The 13,069-nt window shown below is 40.1% G+C and overlaps 1 protein-coding gene across 2 annotated transcripts in view; it reads left to right on the forward strand.

Annotated features, from left to right (window-relative positions):
• The first annotated feature begins 463 nt into the window (after positions 1-463).
• Positions 464-13,069, forward strand: part of Clec1a (C-type lectin domain family 1 member A) — a 27,465-nt gene continuing 14,859 nt past the window's right edge. For both annotated transcript variants that reach the window (XM_008847406.3, XM_029570554.1), the window contains exons 1-3: positions 464-729; positions 10,719-10,817; positions 12,222-12,398. In XM_008847406.3, coding sequence (XP_008845628.1) covers positions 627-729; positions 10,719-10,817; positions 12,222-12,398 — 379 coding nt within the window. In that variant the 5' untranslated portion in view covers positions 464-626. The remainder of the gene's footprint in view (positions 730-10,718; positions 10,818-12,221; positions 12,399-13,069) is intronic.

A 13,069-nucleotide genomic window follows, 5' to 3' on the forward strand; every position in this document is an offset into this window, starting at 1 on the left:
TGGAACAAATCACTCCATCTAGATAGGTTTCAATTTCCTTCTGTGTAAAATGAAAAAATAGAATCGATTAGACGCTCTCAGAAGGACCCTCCCGCGCTGAACCCCATGTATGATGCTGCTCCCTCTGCCCTTGGAGACTGAAAGGGGTGGGGGAAGGATGTTAGGAAGGGGCTTCTCTCCTTCCACAAAGGTGCAGGTGAGTCATCAACCTGTGGTGCATGCTGGGTAAGAAGCTGTGTCATTGGTCTGATTGTTCTTTAGGGCCCAAGGACCCACAGTGCTAATATGAAGGCTCATCAGTGACATCCTGCAAGTTTAGAGGAGTGTAAACAGATACACAAGATGTCCGAAAAGCATAGTCCTTTTAATAACTGTTCAGAGACCGCCCAGGCAAAAATACCAGAGATTTCCCCTCAGCCAGACCAATTTGGCATTCAGAGTACAGGCTTACAGGGGAGGGGCCGGCCTCTCCAGGCAGGAACTGGAGTCAGAGGCTTCTCCTGCTGCCTGCAGTGAGGGAACATTAGGAATGCCTTTCTGTGGCTGGTTTCCTGAGCTATCTGACGGTAGACGGGCGGCCTGGAGCAATCTGACCGCATCTTATCCACAGCCCTGCAGGAATCGGGATGCTAGCCAAATACAACAGCACAAGGGACATGTTGGATGACGACGACACCACCATAAGCCTGTATTCTCGAGCCTCCCGGCAGCCAGAGCCCAGACACTCAGGTACTCAGTCACTCCTGTCTCTTACAGCCCAAGCCGACCAGAGCCCTATAGAATGGTGAGAGGAGGCATCTCTCCTAGGCATATACAAGCAGAGGGTGGGGGTAAGGGGTCTTTTGTGGATTGCAGTGATGCGCACCTGCCCTTTCCACAACTTCCCCACACACAGGTGAACATCTGAAAACCGAAACGTAGTATATATACAAAGGTCTGTTTTTCTGAACTTGTACGGTTAGCATAGCGCTGTTCAGGGAGGGTCTGTGGATTTTCTGGCTAGGTATAGTGTGGAAGGAAATTGTATATATGTTAAAGTTGCTAGTGTCTCTTTCCCTTCCCGGTGCTCAGGAAGATCAAATCAGGAAGGCTTGCTGTTGTCCTTGAGTGTGATTTGGACATTTAGGTCAATGAAAATGATCTTTTTGCTAGTTTTGAACTCTTGATTTTAAGAGAGAGCTTTCCAAGTAGACTAACGAGGGTACTACTTATTAGAATATTCGACATCGTGAAGCTGTAAGACCTCGGGTGAATCATGGGAGCATGGGGTTTTGGGTTTTAGGCTCTGTGAAATGAAGGATGATTGATGCAATTCGTTCTTAATGTGTCCCTTTAGCCCTAAAGCTCTGTGATTTATGCAGGGCACTCAGGAGGCAGAGGCAGGGGGATAGCTGTAAGATGGGGGCATGCTGGTCTACATAGTGAATGTCCAGGCCAGCTGGGGCATCAGGAAGATCCTGTCTCAAAAAAGACCGAAATAGATAGATAGATAGATAGATAGATAGATAGATAGATAGATAGATAGATAGATAAAATGAGCTGTGGTTTTATAATCTACAGAATGAGCTCAGATTCAATAATGTCTGATTCCTCCTTACCCGCCCGACTATATTTTTGGTGCTAAGTTTGAACACAGGGCCTCCCTGATGCTAGGCAGACAGTATAACACAGAGCTATCCCAGCCTTCATTTTATTTTGAAACAGTAGCTAGCCAACTTGTCCAGATTGGCCTCAAAGCTGCAATTTTCCTATCTCAGCCTAAGTAGCTGGATTAGAAGAGTTCGTCACTATGTCTAGCCTCTATTTCTCTGTGGTCTAATAATTCTCAGTCTATTATTGAAACAATTTAATCATATTTTTAATTCTATTTTATTTTTGTTATTTTTATTTTATGTATATGCGTGTACTGCCTGCATGTAAGTAAGTGCACCCGTGTCATGCAATGCCTGTGGAGGACGGAAGAGACTCTCGGATCCCCTGGAACTGAAGTTATGGACAGTCGTTAGCTGCCTGTGGGTGCTGGGATTTGAACCCAGGTCTTCTGCAAGAAGAGTCAGTGTTCTTAACCACTGAGCCATCTCTCCAGGCCTCCAATTTAATCATATTTAATTTAGTTGCACCTTTAGTTTCCATCTTTTCTTTACCATCATTCTTCCTATGATGTAGTAATATTTTTCCATTTTCATTCATTTTCATAATTCATGTCTTACCTCTCTGGTCTGAGTTCACAGTAGACATGTGACTTAACTGTAGAGCAAAGACTTCCCTCCATTATACAGATAGGAGTATGTTTAGGCTCTCATACCAAGTAGGCCACTTGCCAACTATGTGATCTTAGCCGGGTTCCTTAAGCATCCTGTGGCTTTGGGTAATTACAGAAAGGCAGGTATTGGTACTTTGCCTGGCTCTACGTGAATGACTTGATGCACATCTATTCATATCAACTTAAGTGAACACTGAACAGCAGAAGAAAATCTCTTCACAAGGCAGCTGAAAATATTAAGACAGACACCATAGAGCACTTAGTATATCACAGACGTTTCAGAAATGTGAGCTTCCTTTCCAAATTCCATCCTTTGTGAATTCCTACCATGTTCTGTTTAACACTTCCTGTCAGTCTCCATCAGAGCTGTGTCTTATCGTGCATGTCCTTTCCCTCTGACAGGGGTTTTTCAGCACCTCTGTAAATCAGGACACACTTTTGCACTGTTCTTGTTTTTCTTCAGTAAATAACTTTTAGAGTCTTGCTTTTCCTCTTTTCCTCCACCAAGCCATTATATTCACTTTCTGTTTATGAACAATTGTCTACCTGAGGTCCACTGATACGATGTCTTGTTTTCTAACTAAACTACCCAGAGAGCTGTTTAAGGGACACTGGGGATTTCCAGCTTCCTCAACTTGAAGTTAAGTGGTCACAGGAGGGATGACAGGTTCCATAGCCACAGGATGTGGGTCATAGAGTTTGAGATGCTTTCCTCCAGCAAATTGCTGGAAGAATCAATTCCCAGAGCTGTGGTTCTGAAGACTGTGGTTTCATTTTCCACCTTTGCCTGTAGAAGGGCTACTGATCTGCATACTTGGGAACAGTGTGTACAAATAGGTTCTGCTGAGATTGGAGGGTGGAGATAGAGGTGGGGCAAGATAAAACACGCCAACAACATCTGGCAACCTCTGTAAGAAATGGACATTGGAACAGTAGGAGCAGAGGTTACAAAGAAGGGATTCCAGGCAAGCATCTGGAAACAGTTCCCTTAGCCTACATGTGCATGATCTTGGTTTTATCTTGTAATAATGCAAATATTTAGAGACATGCCATTTAAAAAAAAGGCTGTCTTAAGAAAACATATCTGATATACTTTTGTTGTTAGAAATAATACCAGAAAGCAGGAAAAATTTTTGGCAATGCAGAGGGTTCAGCTTGAACATAATACTGTGGCCAAATTATAAAGGGCAATTTTTAAATCTTTTCTTTAGAACTAATAAAAACCGCATATATTTACAGATTTTTATTTTATTCCTGTAATAATCATGCTTGTGTTAAAAATACCAGTTAAAAAAAAACAAAAGTCAAAAAATAAAAGAAACAACCACATGCTTATTTCCCACATACTCAGCTCAAGTACACAAGGTACTGGTCTTACAGTGTTAAATACAACATAACCTCAGTTGATGAGGGATGTTGGTCGAAGACCAGTTTCAGCTTAGCTTTAAGTATGACAGCAGGCTCTCCTGGAGTGTGTGCACAAATGCTTGGCCATTGGAAAAATGAAAACTCGAGCAAATGTGCATTCAGGGGGCTTCAGGAGACTGAGAAAGATAAATAGAGAGTGATCATTGCATTGAGTTGATTTTGGGAGTTTCCATATGACATGGTATCAGGGATGGGGATATTCAGAATTGGGGACACTATATGGAGAAACACAAGAGAGGAGACCCAGGGAGTTTTTAAGTAACTGTGTTTTTGGAGAACTGTATACAGTCAGTATGGTTGAGGGATAGAGTTGGAGAGGGGGCTCACTAAAGACCAGGTTAGGTATGCTAAGGAGGGTCTTCTAGGCTATTCCAAAGTGACTTAGTTCTATCCCACAGTTAAAATGAAACCAATAAAGAGACAATTTATGTGCTCTTAGAAGTCTAGGCTCTCCTGAGGAAGGACCAAGGAGAAGCTCTTCAGGAGTAGTTGTGGAACTGGATGAATTAATGTCCACTTTTTCACTAGTCCAGGTACGTACAGACTAAGAATCTTGAACTAAGAAAGTGTAAAGGAGGAGGATCAGACAGGAGGGATGTTGAAGAGAAAGACTGTCAAGAATTACTTTTGGCTACCTGTGAAGAGACAGGAGAGAGGTTTCCCTCAAAAGCTGACTAAATTCTGTGAGATTATGTTGATGGTGCTGTAATGACCTGTGTTCAAACCAGAAAGGACCCAAGAGGTGATGAATTCAGCATGAGTCCAAGGGATGGCAGGAGGAGAGATGTGTCTAGAGTAGTTTAGAGATGTTTACATATGAAGGATGTGGGTGGGTTCAGGGTAAGAATCCTGGGCCACATCTATATGTGGCAATGAGTGGTATGATAAACTAATAAGGGCTTAAGTGATTAATATAAATAGTAATTAAAATTTACAGGAGTGAGTGAGGTCTCTGAAGGAGAGGATGTAAAACAAAAAATCAAGAGAATAGAATAGACTACAAAGAAAAAAATGTGAGGACTCTCAGCAACTGGGGGGCAGGAAGAACAAGAGAATCCAAAGAGAGTGACTAGGAATGAGAAGCAGACTGGGCAGAAGTAGAAATCTGGGGGAAGAGGCAACTGGGATGTCAGGAGACAGTAAATTCAGTACATTAAGAGAGTCACTGGCAAAGAGAAATGAATGCACTGTTAAAAACAAGTGCTGTAGAGAGGTTAAAAAGAGACTAAACACGGTTTATTACTTTAGCAACAAGGAGGAAAATAGTATATTATTTGCTGTTCTTATGATTTTTTTTTCTTTTTATAAGGCTAGAATTTACTACCTAGCTGAGGCTGGTCCCCAACTCAGAAATCCTACTGTCTCAGCCTCCTAAGTGCCAGGATTGCAGGTGTGTACCATGTACCTGGTCAGATTATTGAGTCTTATTGTTTGTTGGTTTTTCATTTAATTTTAATGTTTATTTTATGTGTATGAGTGTATTGCCCATGTATATGTACCCATGTCATGTAATGCCCACTAAAGTCAGAAAAAGGCATTGGATCCCTTGGAACTAGAGTTCTGGATAGTTGTTAGCCTCCATGTGGGTGCTGGGATTTGAACCTGGGTCTTCTGTAGGAATAGCTAGTGCTCTTAAATGCTGAGCCATCTTTGCAGTCCCATTGTTTTTTTTTTTATTTAATTTTTATTGATTTTTTATGATTTTCATACACTATAGTTTGATGGTATTTAGATTCCCTTCTCTAGCCACACCACACCCCCAACTGCCCAATTTAATGTACTCTCTTAACCCAACCTAAAGAACTTTTACCGCCTTGGAGGAGGAAAGTCAGTGTCTTACAGGTATGGGATTCTTGGCAGACCCAGTGGGTGGAACTGCATTGAAGAACATTTGGCACATAAATCAGCTCTCTAGGCTGTATGTTACATACATACATACATACATACATACATACATACATGAGTACATTATTGGTTTTTTTTTATAGCAGTGTACTGAAAAGGAGCCATTGATGGAGTAAAACTATTTACGATTTTCTCCTATTTTGTCTTTTTCTGTCTGTTTGAAGAAGACATAGAATGTTATTGCTGAGGTGCCAGAGGTTTGAGTGAGGACTTTTTAAATTTAGTTTTTAAGGTATGAGATCTTGATTTAGTTGTAGATTGTAAAGTTCCCACGAACAGCATGATCTCTGAAGGAGAAGGAAATAACTGATGGGCCAAGATTTCCACTGAAGATGAAATGTTTTCCTATTGAAAGATGAATGAACACTTAAGCTAACAATAATTTGAAAAACTATCTGATAATTACTTCACGTTCTGCCTTTCCCTACTCATATTACTCCAATATTCTGTACTTTTCTAGCTCTTTGCTTTCGGTTCTTCAAGTACAGCACAAATGTCCCATTGCAGAGCTGGCACGTTATGTCTCCTTGATTCTATAAGTCTTTACAACACAGTCCCTAAATATTAAACATTATGGTAGGCTCTGGGGAGCTCCTGTTTTTGAGGCATTTAAAGCTATGAAATAATCAGAATCAACAATTATGAGAAAATGTGATTTAGTGGTATTGAATATATTTTGGAAAGCAGACGGGCACAAGATTGATTGAGCTGTTGGCTATCTTTGTTTTGTGCATCCCAAGAGAAAGTACCATGTGTTCCATGTCTACAAGGCTCAGGGCATGTTTGCCAGAAGCACAAGATGGAGCTTAGGGTAGCTTTTCCATGCTGTTGACAATGTGACAGTAATAACAGACAGAAAGGACTAGAACTACCCAGGTGCAGAGGTTAGAGACAATGTAAGAAAGTTGACACAGATAGGAATTTGGAGGGAAAAGAGATGCTAATTTTGGATTAGGATTTAGATTAGGGTAAAATGCTTTGGGGAATCAGGAGAGAACTGAATGTGGGCTGTCAAGAAGGATTATGCAGTTGAAGGAGGGAAATCCTCAAAGGAGAAGATGGATGTGGAGGATTTAGGAAAAGAGCAGAGGTTGAAAAGTAGCACCAGTGGCCTGGCACAGCTTGTGAAGAAATTGTACTAAAAAAAAAAAAAAATAGTTTGGGGTAAACGTTTTTTCCCATACAGCAGAACAGGCTATGATTTTGATTGTGTTTCAGAAAGTTCTTGTGGAAGAGTGGACTATTATGATAATCATAATATGATAATCATAATAGATATTTCATAAGGTGGAAATGGAAGCTGCAAACGCTGAAGCCCTGGAGTCTCTTTAGTTCCAAATGGGACTGTCATAAAAGCTTGGATGCAGATGAAGGAAGAGGCTCCTAGGGAAATCCATTTTTTTATCTTAATAGAGGTTACATGCCATTGTACTTTTGAATAATTTGGAGATGCTTCCAATGAAATACAACTGCACAAGCGGTAGAGCTCACTGACCATTATTAACAGTGTGTGCATGTTTCTTGGTAGGGTAGCTAACGTTCCCCATCCCAATTAGAAATTCATTGGTATTCTGAAATTGCTCATGTATGCTTAGATGAAAATTCTTGTCAAAAAACAGGAAGGATGGCACCCATTTACACATGGAGAAAATGAAAATAGTAAATATTTGAAATGGAATTGTAAAGGCTAGTTCTTGCCTTTTTGCTGTTCACATTTTTATGAACATAGAAAAGAAACTTCAATTCCACAGATTCCTACACAGAAATTGTTGTATACAATAGCTGAGAAAACAGAAAGAAGTTGCTGAAAAAATTACATTTGAAAATAGTTCCAAAAGCCAAATATGGGCTAGCAATGCTCTGCCTCTGGCAATTGTTAAGAGTGCAATGTTGTGAAACATGCACGTTACTAACCATTTTAACACATTTCTGTGGATTCCTGTTTCCTAGGGAGTGTGCAAAGTTCAGGGTTAATTACAAATAATGAACTCCGCCCAGCTCTACTGCAAGTTTCCAATGTGACTTTGCAAAAAATGTTTCAGTTAAATTCTTGCAGAGGGCCTGAGTTCAGTTTTTGGCACCTGTATGACAGCCAACAACGGACAGTACTAACTCCAGTTTCAGGAGATCCAGTGCCCTCTTCTGACCTCTACAGGCACTGCATGCAGGCAATATACTGATACACATACAATAAAAATAATAAAATATTTTTTAAATTCTCTGCTTCTTTTTCAGCTTTTAAGACCCCTCACACCCCAGAAGTATAATTATAACTTCTACTTAGCGATATCTATTAATTTCTGTAGGTTCTTGATTTGGAGTGAAGTTTCCTCTGATGTGCAAATGACTGACAAAGCATGATGTACTTAACTTTTTTAAAGTTTTAAAAAGATATTTTATTATTTTCATTTTTTGTATATATGAGTGCATAGCCTGCACATACATAAGTGTACCCATGTTATGTAATGCCTGTGGAAGTCAGAAGAGGGCATCAGATTCCCCTGGAACTGAAGATATGGATGGTTGTTAGCTGCCATGTGGTTACTGGGGATCAAACCCTGGTCCTCTGCAAGAGCAGCCAGTGCTCTTAACCACTGAGCTATCTCTCCAGTCCTGACAATACTCTTCATTTGCAAAGTTTCATATATCTATAGAAGGATTTGTGTTCAGAACTTGACCTTGGCACTTTAAGCTTTTAAAGCATGGCAATAGTAAGGAGATACAGGAAAAGGGTGTTTTCTTCTATAGATAGCTTACTATTCATAGGGATGTTTATATCATTCCTTGGTCTGGTCACACCTCTTTCTAAGCACGCCTCAGGAGACAGTAGAGGGACTCTCTTCCAAAAATAAAATGATAAGAAAGCCAAGCCAAATCAAGCACCTCCCAGGGAGCTTATTTTGTGAAAAATCCCTTTTAAATAGGGAGTGGTCCCTGGAGAGATGATTCAGTGTTCTTAGGAACATTTAGGGTAGAAATCAGAAACCTTAGAGTTAACAGCTAGAAGAAAAACACCTAGAGGCAAAAACAGCATCAAAGAAAAAATGAGACAGTCAAGTTCACTGTCATTCCACCATGGAAACTCAGCTTTCAGGGTAATGATCTTGACCTTCCAGGCCTGCGTTCACAGAGATGCAAAAGCAAGAAACACTGTGACTAAACAGAGAATCAGTTTTTCTCTAGGGTAAGGTTTCTATAGAAATAAATCTTCTACTTTTAACTTGTTTCTGTCAACCATTTAGTCCCAATAATGCAAAAAGGTAATTGATACAGTAACTGAAAACATAATTGTTTTTCTAAGAAGGAGCCTATTTTCTGCAGAGGTATCTCAGATAAAAGGCAAAGAGCCTGGTGTGGCAGCACAGCCTTTAATCCCAGCACTCTGGAGGCAGAGGCAGGTGGAACTCTGTGAGTTGAGCCCAGTCTAGTCTATATAGTGAATTCCAGGCCAGCTGGGGCTACAGGAGACCCTATTTCAAAAAAAAAGACAAAAGAAATAGTGTGTATGATATATTTAATGATAATAACAATGTAAGAAACTTAAAGCCACAATACAGTGTTGGTGTGTCCCCATATCAACTTGTCCCCCTGTCAGCAAAGACAATTCATGTGATTTATTTTCTTGGACTAGACTGAACTTTAAACATACTTAGGTATCTGGAGAGGATGTTTGGCTTATGCTGTTCGCTTCTGGCCTCGTTCTTTAACTTTCTGTTCACATGAAATACTCTTAAACAGTGTTATGAGAAAACCCTTCCTTTCCAGACCTACTATTTGAAGGGAATAGAAGAGAAAGTAACTCATATTTGTTCATGGAAACCAGTATGGGAGGGAGATTTATTAAGGAGATGGCTATTAAGAGAGAACAAGATTCACATTTAACAATATTCCAGTGTGCCTGCTCTGTGAATTGTAACTTATTTTTCTTACTAGATTGTAAGTTCAGAAGGATAGAAGTCATGTCATATTTCCATCTCCACACTCCAGTCTTCACCACATCACTTTGGCAATAGTGACTAACACACATCTCTGTGCCTAGAATGTCTTAGGCAGAGGACCTGTCTAGATGGAAATGAACTTGTGTTTATTTCTGTTTTAGAACCTCAGTAAATGGAGCTCATAGATCACAGACCTGAGTTTGGGAGTTAAATGCCACCTTGATTTTATTTTATTCACAATGCTAGATGCCATCTGCACTGGAGAAGAGTTTATCCCTGTCAGATATCTGTGGTCATGACCCAAAGAGATGACTTACCAGGTGATGGGCCTCTTTGTGACACAGTGAATACTATGCAATGACAGGTCAAAACTATGGGGCCAGAGTCAAGGGAAGGATGCGGGCCCTACCTTTTCTTTTCCTTTCATTTATTATTCAACTAGGGCTGAGTCTGAAGTCCTTTGATTCATCCTTGAGCAATTCATGATCATAATTCTTTGCAAGCTAGTTTGGGGAAGATATAAGTCAAGTGAATGAGTAAGCAACATTCTTGCAAAAGAATGACTTTCACCAAAGAAACCCCAAAGAGAAACAGTAAAACAATCATTTCTGAAGATGGACGTGCCATTTGCTTTCTTGAGGACATATAATGGGACATGGGGAAGAGTGTAGCTGGCAACACTCAGAACAAATTAATTTCATGTTTTCCCTGATGATGAGAAAAGTTGCTCCTTGGTAAGGTTTGGGATTCTCAGACTCTGTGTCAGGCTTTTTTTTTTTTTTTCCTTCTTCTCCTTCTCTAATTCCCTTTGCAGCTGAAGATAATATTGAACTCCCAATCTCCTGGGTCTACCTCCCTGCTGCTACTACATGGGGTACACCACCAGGCACTTGTCTCTCCTAGTCAGAATTTTGACCAGCAGAAGGTTCTTAAGAAACAACCATTTAAATATCATGATAATGGCAGCAGGACTCAGAGCAAGGAATCTAACTTCATCGAGGCTCAACTGGGCCTGGCGGTCATATTTCTAAAGACAGATGCTGAGTTCTCTAGCCCTGTCTGCCTTTCTTCTGCATAAATTTGTCCTGCCCAGAAGATCCTCTTGCCCTCCATGGTTGGTGGTGACTGACTTAGATCCTAAAGAAGGGATAAAAACACCCTTGCTTTCTCTTTGTTCCCTGCAGAGAATGGGACACCATCTTCAGTTTGGCGCCCGGTGGCCTTGACACTACTGACCTTGTGCTTGGTGCTGCTCATCGGCCTGGCAGCTCTGGGTCTTGTATGTAAGTCTGTGCTCTGCCCTGGGGGAGGTGCCTGGCTCTCTGGTTTGTTTCAAGAGGAGAAACTCTCATTGGGGGTTTCTTTAAACCTTAATTGTAGAACCTATTCATTTTTATAAAGGCAACTATTTAAATGGCTAGGAGTTTATATATTACATTTTCCAATTAGAAGTACACCGTCTATTTGAGATAAGAAGAATTGTATCTGTTTATATGTCAGTAGTTAAAACCCCCATTTTAGGAATCGTACGTGGCTCATCCCTCTCCCTTTCCATAGCAGTGGCGTGGCACTGGTGTCTGCTGTCAGTGTGCTTGGCAGGGTGAACCAGAGCAGGGGACAATGTGTGCATATCCACACCCTCAACACAAGGAGATTAGAAAAAGTGCTCAATTATTCCATTTGTCAAAAAAGTGGGGAAATGATAATGTTATTTTGTGTGAAAACCAAACAAAATATATACATAAAAAACGTTTAAATTGCAAAGTAGTAAGATCAAGTTCCTTAAAGATAGACGTGGTCAAATTTACCTGGAATGTGATACCTTATAGCTGCTTACCCAGAACTGGTGAAGGTGATTTCAGGAAAAAGGCTAATAACAAAGTGGATTGGAGGGTCAAAAACGGATTTTGTTTTAGTAAACACTAAACTTATGACCTTAAATTTAAAAATTAAAAGAAAAAATTACTTCCCCCCCTGCCTCCCAATTTTTTTGGATTTATTTATTTTTGTTTTGCATGCTTGAGTGTTTTGTCTGCATGTATGTAAGTGCACTTGTGTCATGCATGCAATATCCATGGAGGCCAGAAGAGGTCATGGGACCCCCTGAAAATGGAGTTACAGAGGGTTGCTAGCTGTCATGTGGTGCTGGGAACTTCTGCAAGAGTACCTCGTTGCAATCTAGATATTGTTTTGCAATCAGCGTTTTGCTTTGGAATGTAAAGTAGCTGTTATGAATTGTGACACATTTCTCTAGATTTAGAAAACTGAACGTCAAGCCCCTGTTGAAGATTCCTAGTTGAGTGACACTAAAGTTACTTGTTTTCATGGATCCTAATCACAAATCTATAAAAATGTGGAAATGAAAATTGAGCATTTTAACAATTGAATGAACAATGACATATGCTGTATTTCCAATATTCAAAATTATAATCAATAGACATTTACATAGTTTTAGGCTGACTTTAGTTTGAAGTCAAGAACTGCTATTATGACTCCACACTTACAGACAGATCTAGACAAATTGATTTGCCTCAGCTGATGCAATTTATTATGTATGTATTAGAGTTTGAACTTGAATATGGCAATGTGAGATCTCAGAGCTGCACTCTTAATGTTCATTTGTGTCTTCCCCATGTGTGGAAAACAGAAGTTGAAGTCAGTAAGTCTGACTTGGTCACGTGGCTTAGTTTTTCAGTTCTACCAGCTCTCCAATATTCAGCAAGATAACATCTCTGAAAAGGATGAAAAGCTGGGGAACTTCTCCAGGCAGCTGCAGTTGCTCCAGATCCAGAACAGGAAGATTGCAGAAACTCTGCAGCATGTGGCTGTAAAACTGTGTCGGGAGATGTACAACAAAAGCGGAGGTAAGCACGTCCCCATCACTCAGCCTGCAGGATGACCTCCATTCTGGATCTGAATTCCCATCCATGTAACTGGAACCATGCCTTTTTTTCAAACTAGTTTTCCTACCATCTCAGTAAAGAGTTTGAGTAGCAAAATCATGAGCAGTCATCAGGCTCACATTGTTCATATATGCCTGTGTTGCAATATGGGAAGGGATTCTTCAAATGCATTCATTTAATGCAATAAAAGTAATTAAGAGTAATTTTAAAAACTATGAGTAAATAAAATACAGGATTATGTCTCAATTTATGTTGGACTGTGTGTTTGCTATTACAGCCCCATTAAAATTTTAATAAAGTTTGGAGCTGCAGAGATGGCTCAGTGGTTAAGCGCACATACTACCTTGCAGAGGACCTGAGTTTGGTTGCCTATAACTCCAGCTCCAAAGGATCTGATACCCTCTTCTGGCCTCTGTGGTATGCACATACCCACACACAGAAACACAACTGTATACTTACTAAAAATAAACATTCTTAAAAGTTAATAAAGTTACAAGCACAATATAAAATTTTAAGATTCGTGAAAGGATTACTTTAAAATTCAGATAACTTTAAGCCAATCACAATTGTTTTAGTTCAGTATGGGTTGGGTGCCTATCAAAAATATGAATCTTGCAAAGGACCATGGTTAA

The sequence above is a fragment of the Nannospalax galili genome, unplaced genomic scaffold (genome assembly GCF_000622305.1).
Source record: "Nannospalax galili isolate Female #2095 unplaced genomic scaffold, S.galili_v1.0 scaffold1763, whole genome shotgun sequence".
NCBI classification, from domain to species: domain Eukaryota; kingdom Metazoa; phylum Chordata; class Mammalia; order Rodentia; family Spalacidae; genus Nannospalax; species Nannospalax galili.